The sequence below is a fragment of the Gracilinanus agilis genome, chromosome 1, assembly GCF_016433145.1.
Source record: "Gracilinanus agilis isolate LMUSP501 chromosome 1, AgileGrace, whole genome shotgun sequence".
Taxonomy (NCBI): domain Eukaryota; kingdom Metazoa; phylum Chordata; class Mammalia; order Didelphimorphia; family Didelphidae; genus Gracilinanus; species Gracilinanus agilis.
Window position 1 is genome coordinate 289,287,674 of NC_058130.1, and position 22,279 is coordinate 289,309,952.

At 36.4% G+C, this 22,279-nt stretch overlaps 1 protein-coding gene across 1 annotated transcript in view; it reads right to left on the reverse strand.

The window, feature by feature from the left end:
• AUH (AU RNA binding methylglutaconyl-CoA hydratase) overlaps positions 1-22,279 on the reverse strand; it is a 204,839-nt gene that overhangs the window by 16,648 nt on the left and 165,912 nt on the right. Inside the window, exon 7 of the mRNA XM_044662349.1 lies at positions 1,032-1,219. Within this exon, the coding sequence (XP_044518284.1) occupies positions 1,032-1,219 (188 nt within the window). The remainder of the gene's footprint in view (positions 1-1,031; positions 1,220-22,279) is intronic.

Genomic DNA, 22,279 nt, shown 5'->3' on the forward strand with positions numbered 1-22,279 from the left:
TGCTTTCTTCATCTGTCAAATGAGGGGACTGAATAGCCTCAATCAAGCTTTTAACCTCATTCTATATGCTCCCATAAATAAATATTAAATAAATACAAAATTAAATTTTTTTGAAGGAAATGGTGGTGGATAAAAAAAGTGAGTCAGGAAAAGTTTCATTTATCAGGTAGCTTTTGAGCTGAGCCAAGAAGGGGGGAAAGGGATAGGCATTTATGGAACACCCACCTACTGTGCGCTTTATAAATATCTCATATAGTCCTGCCAGGCTCTCAATTATGCCCATTTTTCAGTTAATAAAACTGAGGTTAAATAAAAAAATTTAAAAAAAATTAAAAAAATCCTAGAAGGAGTTAGGAAGGATTTTCTTGACAAGAAGAAGGATATTTCTTTCTCAGAGATAATAGTGAACTAATATAGAAAGCTGAAAATAGTCAAAAGCTTTGGAAAATCATTTGGTGACTGCGCCATAGCTTTGAACTAAATGCTGTCTATTCAGAGACAGGTTTTGAATCAATTTTCATTTCTGTAAATATAGAAGAAGAAAAGAAGTAATTTTAAAGGGTGTGTCAAATAGTGACTGTATATAAAAAAATGTCATATACTACAATAAGAAAAAATTATATGCAATTTTTTTAAAAACTAAATACTTAAAATATATGTAAATTTAATATTAATATTTAGGATATGATGCTAACAAACACAACTCCAAGAACCAATAAAGGAATTGATGAAATTCATCATGGGTAGAGCAAGATATTAGTCTACTTATATAATTCCACATCTTCTTTTATTTTAAATCTTACTAAAACCATAATATATATATAATGAGGGAAGAAATGAAAGAGTAAGATACAAGGTCATTACAGAAAGGGAATTTTTTTTCTTAGACTGACACATCATCCATTTCATAACTTAAAAAGGATTTCTCTTTCAGGGAGTTCGTATTCCTAGTAAGTTTGTTTGCTACTTTTGATATGCTTATCAAATCTTTTTAAAGCAACAGTAGCATAAAAGACTATAATTAGAAATACCTGAGGTAAAAATTCTCTTGCTAAGGCTAATGCCTTTCTGTAGGCAGCATCTCCTGTTTCATTTTGTTCTAAAACATGGCTGATCAAGCCTATTGATTTTGCTTCCTGGCCATCTAATACACGAGCAGAGAAGATCATTTCCTTTGCCAGAGCCATGCCAATGGCACGAGGTAATCTTTGTGTTCCTCCTGTAACATGAACAAAACAGAATATGTAAGGAATGATTTGATACAAGGTTTTAAATATAACATCAGAGAGCTCAACGTTTTAATTAAAATTTTATGTGAAATCTTTAGTTTCTAGATCACTGTCATTTCCAAAATGTCTCTTTCATCTACGTCTGAGATAATTGGCACTTTTGACAAAGAATTTTCTTTTACAGAGAAAAAGGCAGTTAAAACTTAATCAATACATCATAGTGAAGTTTAATACAAATTTCATGCAAAGCTGAGAAATGGGTACTTTTTTATGATTCCCATTGATGATATGAGGTTTATGATATTGAACTTTCAAAAATTCTTCTTAGAGCCTTAACTTCATCTTTGTTTCTGTTTCTCTTATATAAGTCTGAAAAAAATATACTTGAATTAGCATTTTTGTTTAGGTATTTATCTTTGGTATTGTAGATGATTTCATTTCATTAACATTTATGATTTTTTTTCATGCCAGTAAATTTATTTTTAAAAAAATATTTTTCCATGGTTACATGATTAATATATTATCTCCCTCTCCTCTCCCCTCCTGGAGCTGACAACCAATTCCACTGGATTATACATGTATTATATGATTTTTACTTATTTGTACTTTTTGTCATATCATAGGCCAGTGATGATGAACCTTTTATAGATGAGGTCGTGGGTCCTAGCCCCTCCCACCCAAACCGAGTGCTGTGCCTGGCCACCCTACCCACTGAGGCCAAATGATGCCCTCACCCACCTCCACCTTGTCCCCTGCCCCACTCTCCTTACCCTAGAAAGGGGAGAGAGGAAGCTTCACTGGGCTGCTGACAGAGGGGAGGGTGATGAAAGGTACATGTGGAGAGGGGGAAGAGAGTGGTCTGAGTACTCTGCTACATTCCAGCTACGTGCCACACTGTGAGCTATCCTTCAAACCTAGTTCCTCTCCAACCCCAACATAGGAATCACCTTCAGCACAGACTCAACAGGCTGCCATCTGTGCCATACCCTCATGTAGCATGTGTGCCCTCCCCCCATCCCCTAGCTCCTTACCCCAGACAGGAAAGGGAGGAAGCTCTCTCACTGGCTACTGGGAAGAGGGGTGGGGGAAGTGAGGACTATCCTCAAGTGCATGGTGTAATGGGACAAGGATAGAGATATCTAAAAATCCTATCAGATCGGCTTTAAGGTTTTTACTCAGTGAACTGAGAGCCAGATGAGATACTTTCTCTCACTGGGCCAGTTGTGCAAATGCCTTGGAGACAATCGATATATAAAATCAGTATCTCTACTGAAAGGGATCTAGCTATTCACCAAAAAAACCCTCCTCGTCCCTCATAAGAGGGAGCCTTTGAGTCTTCTGGCTAACTTATCAGCTCCCTAGTTCTATCCAGGTGTCCCCCAAAAGCCAACTAAACTACCTATCGATGACCCTCAGTAGTTAGTTTGATTTAGTTCAAAAGCTGTCTCCAAAACCCTTTAGGATTGCTTATAACAGCTAAGCCCTCCCCAGGGGGGTCTGACCCTTGAGGTAAAAACCTCAAAGCCAATCTGACAGGATTTTTAGATAAACCCTTTCCTAGATATTCCCAGTCAAACAGAGTACCTCCAAAGATGATTTAGGGGTTTCTCCTTCTCCACAGTCAGGTTGAGGTGGCTAAGCTCTGACAAGTTGCCTCTCCTCTACCCTTCTGGACAGGAAGCTCTCTATCTCCTCCAGGAAGTCACCTACTCACCCAGTTACTTCCAAACTGTTCCTCCACTGCCTACTAAAATCCTTTCCATTGAGTTCCTAATGTGTGCCTTAAAGACAGCCTTCCACTTCTCTTAAATCTTATCCTATCTCTATTCTTTTCCTATAACAATGGAGAGGGGGAGGGGAACAGTTTTGCCCCAAGTCCCCCAGCTTTCTAGTAATTAATTCTGGTGGGTGGACTATAGGCATGCCCACAGAGAGGGCTCTGTGTGCCCTTTTTTGCATGCTATAGGTTTATTATCATTGTCATGGGATAACATTTTCACTCTTTCAAGGAAGAAAAGAAGAACAAATATTTATGAAGCACTTACTACTTGTTAAGGAATGTGCTAAATGCTTTACAAATATTATCTTATTTGATCATCAAAACAGCTCTATGAAGTAGGTGCTATTATGATCCTTATTTTATAGCTGAGGCAGAGGTTAAGTGATTTGCCCAGGTCACAGAGTTAGTAAGTATTTAAGAAAGGATTTTGAACTTAGACAATACTGATTCAGTGTGCCAACTAGATGTCATGTTCGTCCCTCCTCTCACTCCATTAGCCAAAAAAAAAAATGAAGGCTATAAAGAAAAGGACAGGTATTGATATCATCTATAACTGGAGTGATGTGTTTCTACCCTTTTGCCTTCATTTGTTCAGGCAGTTAAGTTACCCATATCTGGTTCTGGGTTGCTGTCCCAGGGCAAGGAGTACTAGAATGAGCAAGGCTGTGGGCCACAGTCTTACAAACTGACAAGAGTATACATTTTTATTAGGTTGATTTTTTTTCTTTTCAATAAAAAAATATAAGAATGTTTTCATATAGATGCACTCTGGAATTATTTCTAAGGCAATTTTCTTTTGACTTTTTCAAAACAGAAAAGTAGCAAAGGACTTCATACGGAAACATTTATTTAAAAGAATGGTGATATTTTAAAAGCATGGAATTAAATTTGCTGCTGTTCTGAATTTAGATTTTCCAAATTAATTGTGGCACAAATCATTAAAATAATTCTCATATCTAGTTGTGCACTGCATTGTTTCATTTTTGATAGAGAAAGAAACATGACTCTAAATAAGGCAGCTTTCTCTTTTTCATTTAACTGTCAGAAATGAAATCTCATTTAAGATAGTGAGGGTGAATATTTAAAAAGTTAAACACTGTACATTTTGATCATATTAATTGTTGGAACTTTTGATATATTTGATTCTAGTATGAAAGAACTAACTTGAGATTTTTAAAATACTTTTGAGTTCCAAATTCTTCCCCCCCCTCTTTAGTCCCTGTCCAACCCATTGAAAAGGTTAAGCAATATACATATGAAGTAATGTAAAACATATGTCCATATGAGCCATGTTGCAATAAGAAGAGATAAAATAAAAAACCTAGTTCAATCTGTATTTAGATTAATTATCTGTTCTCTTTCTAGAGAACAGTATTTTCATGGAAACAGTGGAATTGTCATGGATAAGTTTATTGATCAGAGTAGCACATTTTTCACAGTTTATTATCGTTATAATATTGCATTTCTATGTATAATATTGTCCTGGTGCTGCTCACTTTGTAACAATTCATATTAGTCTTCCTAGGTTTTATAGAAACCAGACTTAGTCGTTTCTTACAGAACAATAGAATTTCATTTAATGATGTACCACAACATGATCAGCCATTGCCAATCCTTTGCCACAAACAAAAAAGAGCTCAATATTTTTGTATATATAGTTTCTTTTTCTTTTATCTCTTTGGGATACAGATAATAGCAGTGGTATTGCTTGGTCCAAGGATACACACAATTTGATAGTCCTTTGGGCATAGTTCCAAATGGTTCTTCAGAATGGTTAGACTGGTTCACTACTTCACCAATTAGTGTCCTAATTTTTCCACATCCCCTCCAGCATATGCCATTTTTAATCTAACAGGTGTGAAACGGCACTTCAGAGTTAATTTAATTTTAATGATTAACGAGCATAATTTATGACGATATCTTTGATTTCTTCTTCTTAAAATTGCCTGTTTATATTTTTTGGCCATCAATCAACTGGGGAATACCCCTTATTTTAATAATTGTCTTACTTTCCTATGGAATTTATAAAAATTTAAACAAACGAACTGATAAAAAGAGAGCATTATATAAGAGCACCTTTGTCAGGAAAGTTTTGCAATAAAATCCCCCCTCTCACATGCCAAGTTCTAGCTTTCCTTCTAATTTTGGCTGCATTATTGCTGTTTGTGCAAAATAATTAAATTTAATAAAATCAAAATTATCCATTTTAATGTAATCATTTCTATCTTTGCTAAAAAAATTCTTCTTCAGTACATAGATCTGACAGGTGAAAGACAATTGTGCTCTTATCATTTTTTTACTATCATCCTTTATGTCTAAATCAGTGATTCCCAAAGTGGGCGCCATTGCCCCTTGGTGGGTGCTGCAGCGATCCAGGGGGGCAGTGATGGTCACAAGTGCATTTGGGGGTGGTGAATAACTATAAGGGGCAGCGATAGTATGTGTCAGGGAGTGCTAAGTAATATTTTTTCTGGAAAGGGGGTGGTAGGCCAAAAAAGTTTGGGAACCCCTGGTCTAAATCATGTAACCATTTTGACCTTATATATATATATATATATATATATATATATATATATATATATGGTGTGAGATGTTGGTCTAGTTCTTGCCAGACTGCTTTCCAGTTTTTCCTAACAGTTTCTGTCAAATAGTGAGTTCTTACCTCCCAAGCTCAGATCTTTGGGTTCACTAAATACTAGATTACTGATTGGGGGCAGAGTTAAGATGGTGGCTTAGGAGCAGCAAAAGCCTTTCATACCAATCTCTAAAAAGCTCTATAAAAAGGGCAGAAATCCAAACCCAAAAAGACAAAGCCACAGGACTCTCTTGCTGAACACAACTTGAAAGGTAGGCAGAGAGTTGATTTCCATGGTATAAGGGAGAGACCCATCCACCCCACCTCCCCACCTACTGCACTAAGATGTGGGCTAACTGTGGTATTCCTGGGTGAGGAGATGCAACCATGACAGAGCACCTTAGATCCAACATGTGAGGTCCAAGGCTCTGATAGCGGTTGGTGAGGAATAACTTGGGGAGCCATCTGGTTAGATGTCCTAGGCCTCAGCAGCAACAGCAGGTTACAATGAAAATCTGGCCTCACTGCAGATTAGCAGGGCAGGGCAGCTCAACTGGTCTAATGTAGTGTATTAGCAAGGAGAGAAAAGACTGAAGATTCTCTCTCTCTAGGGCAGAGCAGCTCAAACACCCTGTTCCAGTAAACCATCAGAGGGAGTTTCTAGTCCATCTGGAGGGAAAAAAAAAACGAGTTAAAAAAAAAAACCAAGAGGCAACTATAGAAAGCTTCTATGGGGATAAAGAGACCAAAGAACAAAGAGGTCAATGAGATGCAAAAAACTTCAAGAAAAACCTCAAAAAATACAAGGAATTGGAGTTGGGCTCTAGAAGAGTTAAAAAAAAGAATTTAAAAATAATATAAGACAGGTTGAAGAAAAACAAGAAAAGGAAAACAACAGCTTAAAATGCAAAATAGATCATCTGGAAACAGAGACACATGAATTAAAACAAGAAAATAGTGTTTTAAAAGCCAGAATTGACCAACTGGAAAACGAGGGGAAAAAGTCTAAGGATGAAAAGAATTACTTGAAAAAAAGAATGGACCAATTGGAAAAAAGAGTCATGGAAGAAATTCAGTCTTTAAAAATTGGAACTGAGCAATGAAAAGCTAATGACTTCACAAGATATTAAGAAACAATAAAACAATAAAATGAAAACAAAATCAAAAGAATGAAAAAAATAGAAGAAACTATGAAAAATCTCAATGAAAAAATTGATCTGGAAAATAGATCCAGAAGAGACAATTTTATAATTATTGGACTATCTGAAAGTCATGACCAAAAAAAAAAAAAGCCTAGACATCATACTGCAGAAAATTATCTGAGAAAACTGTCCTCATATTCTGGAACAGAAAATAGAGATCGAAAGAATCCACAAATCACCTCCTGCATTAAATCCCCACAACTCCCAGGATTGTTATAGCCAAGCTCAAGAACTCCCAGGCAAAGGAAAATATATTATTAACTACTAGAAAGAAACAATTCAGATATCATGGAGCCTCAGTCAGGATTACATAGCATCTGGTAGCATCCACACTGAAGGACCTGGAGGGGTGGAATATGAAATTCTAGCAGGCAAGGGAACTGGGTCTACGACCAAGAATTAACTACCTAAGAAAATATTAACTGCATTGTTTCATGAGAAAGTATGCTCAATTAATAAAATAGAAGATTTCCAAGCATTCCTGAAAAAAGACCAGACCTAAATAGAAAATTTGATGCCCAAATACAGAATTCAAGAGAAGAATAAAAAGATAAATAAGAAAGGGGAAAATATAAGGGCTTTAATAAGGGAAAATGGTTTATATTTCTATATGGAAAGGTGATTTCTGTAACTTAAAAATTGTTATTATCAGAGTAGTTAGAAGCAGTATATATATATATATATATGGTCTGATAGTAAGCTGTTTAGAATAATATATAAAAAATGTAAAACAAGGGTGAAAAAGGATAATACTAAGAGAAATGGGAAAAGAAGTAAAATGAGGTAAAATATATCACATAAAGACCAATACAATGGTAAGGGAGGAAGAGGTTGATCATGGGTAACACTTAAATCCTACTCTCATTGGAATTGACTCAGAGAGGGCACAGTCAGATTCATTGGGGTATAGAATTATATCTTACCCTATAGAGAAGTTGAGGAGGAATAAGAAACAGGGTGGTGGGGAGGGGAGTAATACAAGAGAAGGAGAAGTTGGAGGGTGGGACATTCAAACAGGGAAGTTGTGAAGAGTTTGAGGGAAAGAACTTTTGAACATGTTGTATTTTAGTGGAATACTGAATCTAATTAGTGGAAGATTTAATCCAGTTGTCCACTAAGTACCATAATGCCTCATTTATCGTGCAGAGAAAGACAATCCTGGGTTCTTGAGATTATGTCTGCAAAGCATAGACTAGAGCAGTTTTTACCAAGCTGGATCATCCTACTTAAGTTTCTAGAGGCTTATCAAGTAGTGTATGAAAGAATGAAACTGCATTTTAATGCTTTTATATTCTTTTTTTTAAACATTTATTATTATTCATTTTTAACCTGTTTACATGCTTCATGCCCCTACTTTCCCCTTCACCCCCCATGGCCAACACACATTTCCACTGGTTTTAACATGTGTCCTTGTTCAGGGCCTATTTCCATATTGTTGTTAGTTGCATTGGTATGGTCCTTTCCAGTCTATATCCCCAATCATGTCTGCCTCAGGCCATGCGTTCAAGCAATTGTTTATCTTCTGTGTTTCCTCTCCTGCAGATCTTCCTCTGAATGTGGGTAGCGTTCTTTACCATAAATCCCTCAGAATTGTCCTGTGTTATTGCATTGCTGCTGGTACAGAAGTCCATTGCATTCAATTTTACCATAGTATATCAGTCTCTGGGTATAGTGTTCTTCTGGCTCTGCTCCTTTCGCTCTGCATCAATTCCTGGAGGTCTTTCCAGTTCACCTGGAACTCCTCCAGTTTATTATTCCTTTTAGCACAATAGTATTCCATCACCAGCATATACCACAGTTTGTTCAGCCATTCCCCAATTGAAGGACATACCCTCCCTTTCCAGTTCTTTGCCACTACAAAAAGTGCAGCTATAAATATTTTCATACAAGTCTGTTTATCTATGATCTTTTTGGGGTACAAACCCAACAATGGTATGGCTGGATGAAAGGGTAGGCATTCTTTTATAGCCCTTTGAGCATAGTTCCAAATTGCCAGCCAGAATGGTTGGATCAGTTCACAACTCCACCAGTAATGCATCAATGTCCCAATTTTGCCACATCCCCTCCAGCATTCATTACTCTCCCCTTCTTTGATTTTAGCCAATCTGCTAGGTGTGAGATAATACCTCAGAGTTGTTTTGATTTGCATTTCTCTAATTATTAGAGATTTAGAATAATTTCTCATGTGCTTATTGATAGTTTTGATTTCTTTACCTGAAAATTGCCTTTTCATGTCTCTTGCCCATTTATCAATTGGGGAATGGCTTGATTTTTTATACAATTGATTTAACTCCTTATATATTTGAGTAATTAGACTCCTGTCAGAGTTTTTTTGTTATATTGATTTTTTCACAATTTGTTGTTTCCATTCTGATTTTGACTACATTGTTTCTGTTTGTACAAAAGCTTTTTAGCTTAATATAATCAAAACCATTTAATTTACATTTTGTAATTTTCTCTAACTCTTGCTTGGTTTTAAAATCTTTCCTTTCCCAGAGATCATACAGGTATACTATTTTGTGTTGACTTATTTATAGTTTCCCTCTTTATATTCAGGTCATTCACCCATTCTGAATTTATCTTGGTGTAGGGTGTGAGATGTTGATCTAAACCTAATCTCTCCCATATTGTTTTCCAAATTTCCCAGCAGTTTTTGTCAAATAGTGGATTCATGTCCCCAAAGTTGGGCTCTTTGGGTTTATCATACACTGTCTTGCTGATGTCATTAACCCCAAGTCTATTCCACTGATCCTCCCTTCTATCTCTTAGCCAGTACCATATTGGTTTTTTTTTGTTGTTTTTTTTTTTTAAACCGTTGTGCTTCGGTGTATTGTCTCATAGGTGGAAGATTGGTAAGGGTGGGCAATGGGGATCAAGTGACTTGCCCAGGGTCACACAGCTGGGAAGTGGCTGAGGCCGGGTTTGGACCTAGGACCTCCTGACTCTAGGCCTGACTCTCACTCCACTGAGCTACCCAGCTGCCCCCAGTACCATATTGTTTTAATGACTGCTGCTTTATAGTATAGTTTAATATCTGGTACTGCTAGGCCCCCTTCCTTCACATTTTTTTCATTATTTCCCTTGATATTCTTGATCTTTTGTTATTCCAAATGAAATTTGTTATGGTTTTTCCTAATTCAGTAAAGAAGATTTTTGGTAATTTGATAGGTATGGCGCTAAATAGGTAAATTAATTTGGGTAGAATGGTCATTTTTATTATGTTAGCTTGTTCTACCCATGAACAATTAATGGTTTTCCAATTGTTGAGATCCAATTTTATTTTTTTGGAAAGAGTTTTGTAGTTGTTTTCGTATAATTGCTGTGTTTGTTTTGGTAGATAGATTCCCAAGTATTTTACATTGTCTAGGGTGATTTTAAATGGTGTTTCTCTTTCTACCTCTTGCTGCTATGATGTGTTGGAAATATATAGAAATGCTGATGATTTATGTGCATTTATTTTGTATCCTGCAACTTTGCTAAAGTTGTTGATTATTTCTACAAGCTTCTTAGTTGATTCTCTAGGATTTTTTAAGTAGACCATCATATCATCTGCAAAGAGTGATAGCTTTAGTCTCCTCATTGCCTATTGTGATAACTTCAATTTGTTTTTCTTCTCTAATTGCTATTGCTAGTGTTTCTAGTACTATGTTGAATAATAGAGGTGATAATGGGCATCCTTGTTTCACTCCTGATCTTATTGGGAAGGCTTCTAATTTATCCCCATTGCATATAATGCTTGTTGATGGTTTTAGGTATATACTGTTTATTATTTTTAGGAAAGGTCCTTCTATTCCTATACTTTTCAATGTTTTCAATAGGAATAGATGCTGTATTTTGTCAAAGGCTTTTTCAGCATCTATTGAGATAATGATGTGATTTTTTGTTTGTTAGACTGTTGATATGGTCAATTATGTGGATGGTTTTCCTAATGTTGAACCATCCTTGCATTCCTGGTATAAATCCCACCTGATCATAGTGGTTGATCTTCTTTAATTACTTGCTGGAGTCTCTTTGCTAATATTCTATTTAAGATTTTTGCATCTATGTTCATTAGGGAGATTGGTCTATAGTTTTCTTTCTCTGTTTTTGATCTCCCTGGCTTTGGGATCAGTACCATATTTGTGTCATAAAATGAATTTGGTAGGACTCCTTCTTTGCCTATCATATCAAATAATTTGTATAGTATTGGGATTAGTTGCTTTGAGTGTCTGATAGAATTCACTTGTGAATCCATCAGGTCCTGGTGATTTTATCTTAGGGAGTTCTTTGATGGCTTGTTCAATTTCTCTTTCTGATATGTGATTATTTAGGTATTCTATTTCTTCTGCTGTTAATCTAGGCAATTTATATTTTTGTAAATATTCATCCATATCTCCTAAATTGTTATATTTGCTGCCATGTAATTGGGCAAAATAGTTCTTAATGATTGCCTTAATTTCCCCTTCATTAGAGGTGAGGTCTCCCTTTTCATCTTTAATACTGTCAATTTGGTTTTCTTCTTTCCTTTTTCTTATTAGATTAACAAGTACTTTGTCTATTTTATCTGTTTTTTCAAAATACCAGCTTCTGGTCTTATTTATTAATTCAATAGTTCTTTTACTTTTGATATTATTAATTTCTCCCTTAATTTTTAGTATTTCTAACTTAGTTTTCATCTGGGGGTTTTTAATTTGCTCGCTAATTTTTTGAGTTGCATACCCAATTGATTAATCTCTGCCCTCCTTAATTTGTTAATATATGCACTCAGGGATATAAATTTCCCCCTGAGTACTGCCTTGGCTACATCCCACAGAGTTTGGTAGGATGTCTCATCATTGTCATTCTCTACAATGAAATTGTTGATTGTTTCTATGATTTCTTCTTTGATCCAATTGGTTTTGGAGAATCATATTGTTTAATTTCCAATTGGTTTTTGATTTGCCTGTCCAGGTGTCCTTGCTAATTATTATTTTTATTGTATTATGATCTGAGAAGGTTACATTTATTATTTCTGCTCTTTTGCATTTGTTTGCCATGATTCTATGCCCTATAACATGGTCAATCTTTGTGAATGTACCATGTGCAGCTGAAAAGAAGGTGTATTCCTTTTTGTCCCTATTTATTTTTCTCCACATATCAATTAAATCTAATTTTTCTAGGACTTCATTCATCTCTCTTACTTCTTTCTTATTTATTTTTTGGTTTGATTTATCTAGATCTGAAAGAGGAATATTTAGATCTCCCACTATTATGGTTTTACTATCTATTTCCTTCTTGAGCTCTGCCAGTTTCTCCTTTATGAATTTGGATGCTATACCACTTGGTGCATATATATTGAGCAGTGTTATTTCCTCATTGTTTATACTGCCTTTAATCAGGATGTAATGACTTTCCTTGTCTTTTTTAATCATATCTATTTTTACTTTGGCTTTGTCAGAAACCATAATAGCCACTCCTGCCTTCTTTTTCTCATTTGATGCCCAAAAGATTTTGCTCAAGCCCTTGACCTTATACTTGTGTGTGTTCTCCACATAGGAATACAGATAATTAGATCTTATTTAAGCCCCTTAGTCAATTAAAAAAAATATGAGTTTTCTTTCTTTCTCCTCTGTTTCTTATTTACCTTTTCATGTTTCTCTTGATTTTTGTGGTTGGGTATCAAACTTTCCATTTATTCCTGGTCTCTTTTGTGCAAAAACTTGGAAATCTTCAATTTTCTTGAATGCCCATACTTTCCCCTGGAAGTATATAGTCAGTTTCAATGGTTAGTTGATCTGTGGCTGAAGGCCCAGCTCTCTTGCCTTTCTGAGTATCATATTCCAAGCTTTGTGGTCTTTTAGCGTGGAGGATTCCAGATCCTGTATGATCCTGATTGGTGCTCCTTGATATTTGAATTGTCTCTTTCTGGCTTCTTGTAAGATTTTTTTCTTTTACTTGGAAGCTCTTGAATTTGGCTATTATATTCCAGGGTGTTGTCTTATCTGGATCGAGTATTGAGGGTGATCTATGGATCCTTTCAATGTCTATATGGCCCTCTTGTTGTAGAACTTCAGGGCAATTTTGCTGAATAATTTCTTTTAGTATGGAGTCCAAATTTCTATTAATTTCTCCCTTTTCAGGGAGACCAATGATTCTCAAATTGTCTCTTCTAGACCGGTTTCTTGGTCTATCACTTTGTCATTGAGGGATTTCATGTTTCCTTCTATTTTTTCAGTCTTTTGACTTTGTTTTATTTGTTGTTGTTGTCTTGAGAGATCATTATCTTCTAATTGTTCAATTCTAGCCTTTAAGGACTGGTTTTCGGCTATAATCTTTTGGTTTTCCTTTTCAATCTGTTCATTTCTAGTCTTTAGTTGACTTGCCTCACTTTCCAATTGTGAAATTCTGCCTTTTAAACTGTTATTTTCTTGCCAGATCTTTTCCATCTTCCTCAACATCTCATTTTTGTAGTCTTCAATAGTTTGTGACCAGCTTTCATTGTTTTGGGAAGGTTTGGATTTTTGTTTGTCCTCCTCTGTTGTCTGGATTTTCTCTGTGTAGAAGTTGTCAAGTGTTCCAGAGTTTTTCTTGATAATTTTTTTCTTCTGGGCTTCCCTATGGCTTGCCATTGTTAGCCCCGTCCCTTTTCAGCTTTGTCTTCATACTCAGGGTCTGCCTGCACTTTCTAAGCTCCCGAGGGCTTCGGTCTCCTTGTCCTGGGGGTGAGGCCTCCTGGTAGTCCCCAGTCTGCCCCTCTGCCCGAGGCTCCTTCAGCAGTCTCGGGGGCTGATTCCACAGTCGCACTCCCGTCTGCACCGGGTCCTCACTTGATGTCCTAGCTTGAGCTGGAGATCTTTATTCGCGCCTAGGGCACTGCCTTTACCCACGCAGACTCTCGGGGAAAGTCCTTGCATTAGAGATCTTTGTCCGCACCCAGGGAGATGTCTTCACCCGCTCAGATGCTTGGGAAAGTCCCTGCATTAGAGATCTTTGTCCATGTCTGGGGCAATATCTTCACCCGCACAGACTCGCGGGAACGTCCATGCGAGTGCCCCAGCCACTTGGGTTCCCATGTCTTGCAGGCTCACAGGTACAAGCCCTGGGGCTGCTAGTGATTTACTGGTTGCCCCAATCCTGTTTTCATTCTTGTGCGTTGGCCTTGGGGCTGCACGTGGTGTGGAGGGGGGAGGAGGGGCTTCTTCCTCTCGCGTTTTAGTGAGAGCTGTTTCACCCCTTTATAGCCTGGAAATGCCCGATTCTGCATACCTTCAATGCTGCACCCTGTTGTGGGGTTCCTTCTTTCGTCTGGGTTCGTTTTTATGTCCCTTTGAGGAGTCCTGTATGCTTCGGTTAGGAGAGATCGAGCAGCTGCTCCTTATTCTGCCACCATCTTATGCTTTTATATTCTTAATCATAAATCAAGTAATCATATATAAATCATTTGGGTAGTAAATTCTTAGTGTACCTAATATATATTTGTGAATATATGTATTAAATATGATTTACATTCTTATATACCTCCAGTAAATTCATGGATACTTCAGGGTTAACAAGGCAACTATGTAATATAGTGGATAGAGAATTAGACTTAGAGTGTAAAGAAGATCTAGGTTCAAATTCTTTTTCAGATACTTATTGGCTGTGTGATTGTGAGAATTTACCATCAGTTTCTTCTTCTTGGTACTCAAAGATCATTTTGGGGGTTTTAAAAGGAAAGTTTTATATTGAATTTGAAAACTCATTCTCTAATGAATTTAGCCCTCATCTCATGGTTTCTTGCATCATCCCCATAAACCCTGGTGAAGCTACATATTTTATATGTATTTTATTTTATACATATTTTATAGTGGTAAACCTTGTTCTCCCCACTCCCCCCATTCCTATCCATATAAATTCTAGGAAAAATATTTACTTTCAATTAGAAAGTTTCTTAGTGGACATGGATTTGATTACCTCAGGGGTATATAGAGAGATCAATTTTACTCTCACAAATGTTATAGTAGGACTTAGCTACTATTGTTTTTAAGGGTTCTACTTTAGTTCAATATGTTGATGATTTGCTTTTAGTAGCACTAGATGCAGAGACATGACAAGAAGAAAGCAAATATCTTCTCTTAGAGCTCTGCTGGAGTGGTCACAATGTTTATAGTTCAAAGGTACAGTAGAAGCTTCCAAAAATAAAATATATAGGTTTTATTTTAGCTGTTGAAACTTGTTCTGTTTCTGCCAAGCACATTGAAACTATTTAGCAATTTTCTGCTTCCTGTTCTAAGAGGCAGCTGAGAGCAATCTTGGGTGTCGCAGTGTTCTGTAGACAATGGATCTCCCATTAAGGGGAAATTACTAAGTCCCTTGAGCTCTGACTAAAAATCCATTCTCTGAACCCCTTCCATTAGATTCGCAATACCTATCAGCTCTCATACAATTAAAAAATGCCATTCTGTCTGACCCTGTTCAAGAAATACCAGACTACAAAAAGTCATTTGTGCTATATGTATATAAACAGAGAGGGGTGGCTTCTGAGGTCTTAACTCAAGCCTTGGAAGACACATTGCCTAGTAGCCTAGTATTCTGTGAAGTTGGATGCAGTGGCTGATGGAGCACTCCCTGCCTTCAGGCGGTGGTAGCCAGAGTTCTACTGGTGGGAAAGGACTCGGATATAATCCTGAGTACTCCTGTAACTGTTCTCTGCTCCCAGGAGGTCCAGGCATTATTACTATGACAAAGAACAGGCTTTTTCAGATTAAATACCATTACTAGGTATCAGATAGCATTGTGAATTTATTCCCAAAGTCCATAGATGATGAAGCCATAAGAAACTTTAGGCCCACTGAGGAAAGCAGCGATAAAAGGCATGTCTGTATTTTTGCTCTGAGATTTTTGGCAAGACTGATTTCTAAGTAAGAACTACAGATCTTTTTGTTAGAAGTCAAAGCTGAGCTCTAGATAAGGAGCTAGACATTCCTTAGGTTTGCTGAAGGTGCCTGGCACAGCTCCTCAGGCAGAACCATATCTACAGAGCTTAAGCACTACTCCTTTAAGGCAAGAGACTATAACTTCATGGACAAGGAGAATATGTATATGCAAAGACCAAAGAAACCTTTGCAGTTTGTGGTGTGATGACCAAGTTGCACAGCTATGTTCCCCCCTTCCTGTAATTCCCCTAATTCCTGGTTGGTTCATTATGTTATAATGCTCCTAGTTCCTGATTGGTTCATAAGGTTGTAATGCTTCTTTAGTTACTAGAGCAAAATTTACTATATATACTAGAATTAATTTTCAATAAAACTGGATTAGTGGTATCATCCACATTCTCCCTTGGTCCTTTCATTTCTATCTCTATGGACCCCTGTGTTCCCTTTTCCAGAGCCAGCCTCCAGAGAGAACAACCCCTGACACATAGATTATGACTTTTTAAAGCAATTTTAGGAAAAGATATTGCCAATAAATAACCTAGGTCAGAAAAGCAGATTCCAGATGGATGAAAAAGGATGACAGCAACAGAATGTGTCCCTAGAAATCAGATTCTACATAATGAGATTTTGAGTGAAACTTTGAATAGAATAAACTGGACTGTGGAGTCCTCTATCTACTTTCGTCTTTCCTGTGCACCAATATTTTATCTTGAGTGCAAAACCCTTGTGCCAGAAAAAAGGGGAATGCCTTCTATTGGCACCTTGTCAATAAGCTTCTCATTTCTAATATGCTAAGAAACACCCAAATTTAGTTAGTTCTCCATGAATTGTGTAATATACTTGGGCCCTTATGTACCCTGGTGAGACAATTCTGAAATGCAGAGAAATTATATATGGAATGATTCATTGGGGAGATTAACATGTCTCCAAATGAATCAGAGCAGGGATTGTGAAAATTTAACACTAGTTTGTACCACTTTTTCTTGGTATAGTAGGATAAATCTTGGGGTTTTAAAAAGAAAGTTTAATATTGCATTTGAAAACCCATTCTCTAGTGAATTGCGGTTCATTTAGCCTCCATCTTTTGATTAGATTACGAAAGCTTGAGGCTTACCTACACCTATGAACTCTGAAAGATCCCCAGAAGCCTCATGGCACCCTGGTACCCAGATGTTTGACTCTTATCTCATTTAATTCCTGATGTCCAGAAGACCAGCCTCTCACCCATATAAACATGAAGTCAGACTTCCCAAGTCTGGAAGAGAGACTGAGAAAAGTGGCATCATGGAGGATGTAAGTTTTAAGTGTGGGGAAAAGAAAGCTTTTTGACACAGAAAGGATGGAGATGAGCTAACTAGAGGAGTGCAAGCTGGGGCAAGCACTGACTTGGTGAGGAAGCTTGGAAAAGGAAAGAGCCAGCCAGTGTGGCTCGTGTCTTTTCTTTCTCTGACCTGCTCTTTTAATTTATTTAATAAGTAATTATAAACAGTCTCCATAGAATTTTCATCTTAACATGACCTTGCACAATTACTTGACTTCTCTTACCTTCAGCTTCCAGTAAAATAGGGATAAAAATAGCTCCTTTCTTATAGGGTTATTGAAGGACTAAATATGATAACATATCTAAACTGTACTGCAAACTTTAAAGTGCTATAAATGCTATTATCAAGGATACATATATGTGATGGCAGTGGATATACATAACACCCAATTTACAAAAATATGCAAATACATATTGTAAGAATGAAGCAAACCTGGACATTTTTGGAAAACTGCCACGGAATGTTAGGGGTGAAGAAGAGCTGGAGTGACCGTTGGAACAGCAGAGACTTCTGGGAGATAAAAACCTGACATGGGGCTTTTGGGGGGTTGGAGCCAGAGAGAAAGGTCGTGAAATTTGGCTCTGAGAGCCCCTGAAGTGGCCATTGGGTTTTTCCTGACTTGAATAGGAAACCTGCACCTGTGACATCTTGTCTTCCCACATTCACTCATATCATCAACTGAGTTAACTGAGTTTAGGGTTACTGGAGTTCCTGAGAAGAGCTGTTCCCTGAATCCCACTTGCCCCAGGCTTTGTCCAGCAGTATCCTGCCTAGACTTAAAGCAAATATAGCTTGTAGGATATTATTAGTGGGTTTGGGAAGGAAGTTGAGGGACACCTTGACTCACCTTTGGGTCTGAGGCTTGGTGGATACTTGTCAGAGTGATGGACCTTGGCTTAAGGATACCTGCACCTCCTTTCCTGCTGATACCCTACCTTCATTCCCCTTACCCCTGTTGTTCCTGATTGTTTACACCCAAGTCTTCAAGGCCAGATCTGCATTGGTTCTATTGGAGGGAGACTTACTGGGGAGGGAGTGAAACAACACAGGCAGGCTGATCTCCCTTTTTAGCTTGACCTCCTGCTGTGAGCAAGGAGGAGTTTCTGTGTTCCTCAACTTGCACCATCATACAATCAGGGTATCACTCCCTTCTCCTTGACGGGATATCATTCCTTCAACCCCTTAACAGTGGCATGCCCTTCTGGGATTCCCCTTTTTCCCAAAAGGACAACATTTTTGTCTCTCAGTAATAGGGGTGGCTGTGAGGGAGAAGGGGACTTCCATACTTCTCCAGCTTATTCTTAACTACATCGACATCCTCCTAAACACCCCATTACAATATACAAGTATAATATAGACATATTGAGAAAATATGCCATATTTCTAAGTTTTAAAAATTATTTCTAACAATTTCATCTTCAAGTTTAATATGCCAGTAACAAAAAACAAAACAGTCTTCTTATGAGGCAAACCATTTGTGCATTGTATTGACTAAATTTCTATAAATCTCATGAATAAGCATAACATCCAAGCACTCATTTAACAGAAAATATTATAAAACAAGAGGCTAGGATCAACACTGTTTTATTAAGCTTTATCCTGTTAAGGCAAATTGATTCATACAATAGATATCTTCTAAATGCCTGAGAAACTATTCCATAAGAACTCCACCTCTGAAGATGAATTACCACAAAACAAATCTTTAACTGGCAAGAAAGTCTAGTGTACAGAGACAAGACAAGTCAAACAAATAATTATCTAATACTTAAACTATTTAATACTAGATCTAAAATTGAATATTAATTTTGCTTATTTCACTAGTTTGCACACAAAAAGAAAAATAGAGACTGTTAAAAGGAAACACATTGTAAATGCTTTTTAAAAAATCATGGTAATTTATGGTACTCACAAGAAGCTTAGAAATACAAAACTGAAAATGCTATTTTTGTAGAGGTATTTGGTATGTAGATAAAATTGACAATCAAATTTAGTTTCTTCCTAGAGAATATTATCCCCTCACATTTTTTTCCTAGAAAAGGATCAGTATCCTAAACCATCATCACTTCTTTATATTACCATCTAAACGGCTAATAAAAAATGGATTACAAATAGTAGTTCCTTAATAAATGGCTGTTGAATTGATCTGACCTCCCCCCACTCAATAAATTCTAGTGCCTCCTTATTCATTTTTAGGATCAAATATAAACCCCTGGATTTTTCATTTAAAGGCTGCCACAACTTGGACTCTTCCTATATTTCAAAATTTCTTATACATTAGTGCCCTTAATATAATCTAGTTGTTCATCTCCTATGATATTGTATTCTCTCCTCACCTCTGTTTCCTTAGAATCCTTGGCTTTCTTTAAGACTCAATCCAAATGCCTCAGTCTTCCATTTATTACTGCCTTCTCCTCTAAGGTTGACTTTCATTCACTCTGAATCTATCATTTATACTACACACAACACACACACACACGCATATGTATGTATTTATTTATTTATGTATGTATGTTATGTTGGAAGCAGCCTTCCCCATTAGAACATAGGTTTCTTGAGAAAGGAAAGCCCATTTTGCTATTTTTTTAACCCCAGCACTTAACACAATGTCTGACACATAATAAGCACCTAATAACCATTTGCTGATTGTCTGACTAAATAAAATGAATAATATGTCAGTATTCTGTTTGTAGCAGGTGCTTAATAGTTTTTACTGTTGCTGAATCATAGGTCTTACATGTCTAATTATGTGAGTCTAGCTCCCTTATAGGAAAGTTTTTACTCTTAAAAATTGTATATTATCTAGAATAGCTATTAAAAGAGATTCACCTAATGGTATATGGTCTAGGTTTTAGGAATCATAGGATTTTATAGACGACAGAAAATGCTTTTATATCATCTAAAATACATGTTGCAACATTAATATCTTGCATGTACAAGTTGTAAGGGTTAAATGGTAGAAGTTAGACAAAAGTGAGGAGAGCAGTTTGATAAAATACTTAGTTTAATTTGAGAAGTACAGATAGAAAACAGAAAGGAGGAAAGAGAGATTATTATTCTAATACCCTATGATTATAACTAAATTCCTAATACTAACTAAAATTTCTAAAACCCTACTTCTGTCTTCTGAGGACAGGGTTTCTTGCCTGGCCAGACCAGGCCTCTCTAACCTACACTACCTAAAATTTATTCACTAACTACCTGTCTTACATTAATAAATCAATAGACACCACTCACAACCTCCTTCAATAAGGTTTTATTCTCCAACTGTCAGTAGTAAACTGCCAGTAGCAGAGACTAAGAGACAGACCAAGAGATCCAGAGGCAAAAAGACCTAAGTGCCAACTGATTCCCTCCTTAACTCCCTTGTTTCCTACGTAAAGGAATCTTCAGCTCTGGCTCACTAGTGCTCCTGTCAGTTCTGCTCCACTTAGAAATACCCCTCTCCTGCCTCTTAAATAGAGGGAGAGATTAAGAAAATCCCTTTAACAATGCAAATAATAAATTTTATTCATATTACATACACATAAAATTTTTTTAGCAAATTCAATACTTCCTCCATGTTGAAAAAGTGAAAAGTGTTAGTGGTTAAATTTAATGATTTTAATAATGTCAAACAATGAGAAGAGATTTTGCTAAAAGTCAAGAAGAATTCAAATCTGTAATTATCAAGAAAATCAATTTTCTCATATTTATATCAATATATCACACTATATAAATATGTATTTGTATTGATATATCAATGTAAGATGTTTGTATTAATACTCAAATATTTACATAGCGTTATTTATTATTAGGTATATGTCCCAAGAAGATCAAAGATAGAAGGAAATGTTCTATAAAGTACAAGAATTTTAGAGCAGTACTTTTTATAGCAACACAACACAGAACTAGAAACAAAATAGGTACTTAACCATTGTGGAATGACTAAAAATATTTTGTTATATGAATATAATAAATATTATTTTACCTTAAAATTATGAATATTATTGTTTCAGAAATACAGTGGATTCAGAGAACAAACACATGCAGCAGAAACAAACAGGTCAAGTAAACGATATATGGGAAGGCAATCACAATAATATTAAGAAAAATATCTATGGAAGCTCTCACAATGGTGAAACATATTTCCCATCCTTGCAAAAAAATAGGCTTCAAATTCAGAATGTGATCATGCATTTTCATTAATGAGCAATATTTTGATTTGTTTTGCTAGATTACAAATGATAGAAAGGGAAGTTTTTACATCTGGGTGGGAGGAAGTAGGAGTTAGAGCTAGGGCACAATATATGAGAGACAACAATAGCTATGCAAAAAGATGATCAATAAAATCTAGCTTTAAAGCATACAAAAGAAAACACAAATTACTGAAGGGCACACAACTAAAGTTTGTAACTACTATATTAAATTATATCTGTATCCATATATATGTAAGCACATATATGTAGAGTGTGTATATATGTAATAAACTCTTACCTTGTGTCTTAGAATTGATACATAACAGTTGCAAGGCAGCTTTTATTCTTTATTTATTTATTTGTTTATTTCCCAGAAGAGCTTTTAGACAACATTTCAATACAAAAGTACTGTAAGGAGGGTTAAAAGGGTGGATCGGTTATGGAGGTTGGTAAAGCTGTAGCCCTGGGACAAAAACAAATGATCTCTTGATGGTACTATAGAGCAACCTCTTGATAGGGTATATCTAATTGATGTTCTTATTGGGTCAGCAAAGTTCTCCTAAACCTGCCTTGCCTAGGAAACTAAGAAACCACGTTCCTCCTCCCAACCACCCTGGATCCCCAAGGGGTAGAAGTGAAGGTGAGAAGAGAAGTAGGGAAAGAACAGAACCCAGCCCTGGGTCTCCAGGGCTTTATATACCCTGGGTCCAACTGGTGGTTGGTACTTGCTCTGTGGCTCATGCCACAGTCAACATTCCAACCAGGGCAACTGACAAGTGGCTGCCCCAAGCAAACATGGCAGTATTAATCCTATATTACAAAGTACATAGTTTGATAATATACTTAATAGTGTCAATTATTTATTTAATAGTGGGGGAAATAGAGTAATAAATTTATTCAACACTGGTTATACTAGAATGTTATTTCAACAAATGATGCTCAAATTAAAATAAACATAAACAATCATTAGAGGTCATTTAACCTACCATAATATTTATCAACTAAAAATTGAGGGGTAGAGGGAGGAGGTTTTGTTTTGTTTTTTTTTGTGTAGTTAGTTTAATAAGCTGCAAATCCTTTTAAAAACATGATCAAGCTTCTAACTGCTGAGGCTAAGTAGAAA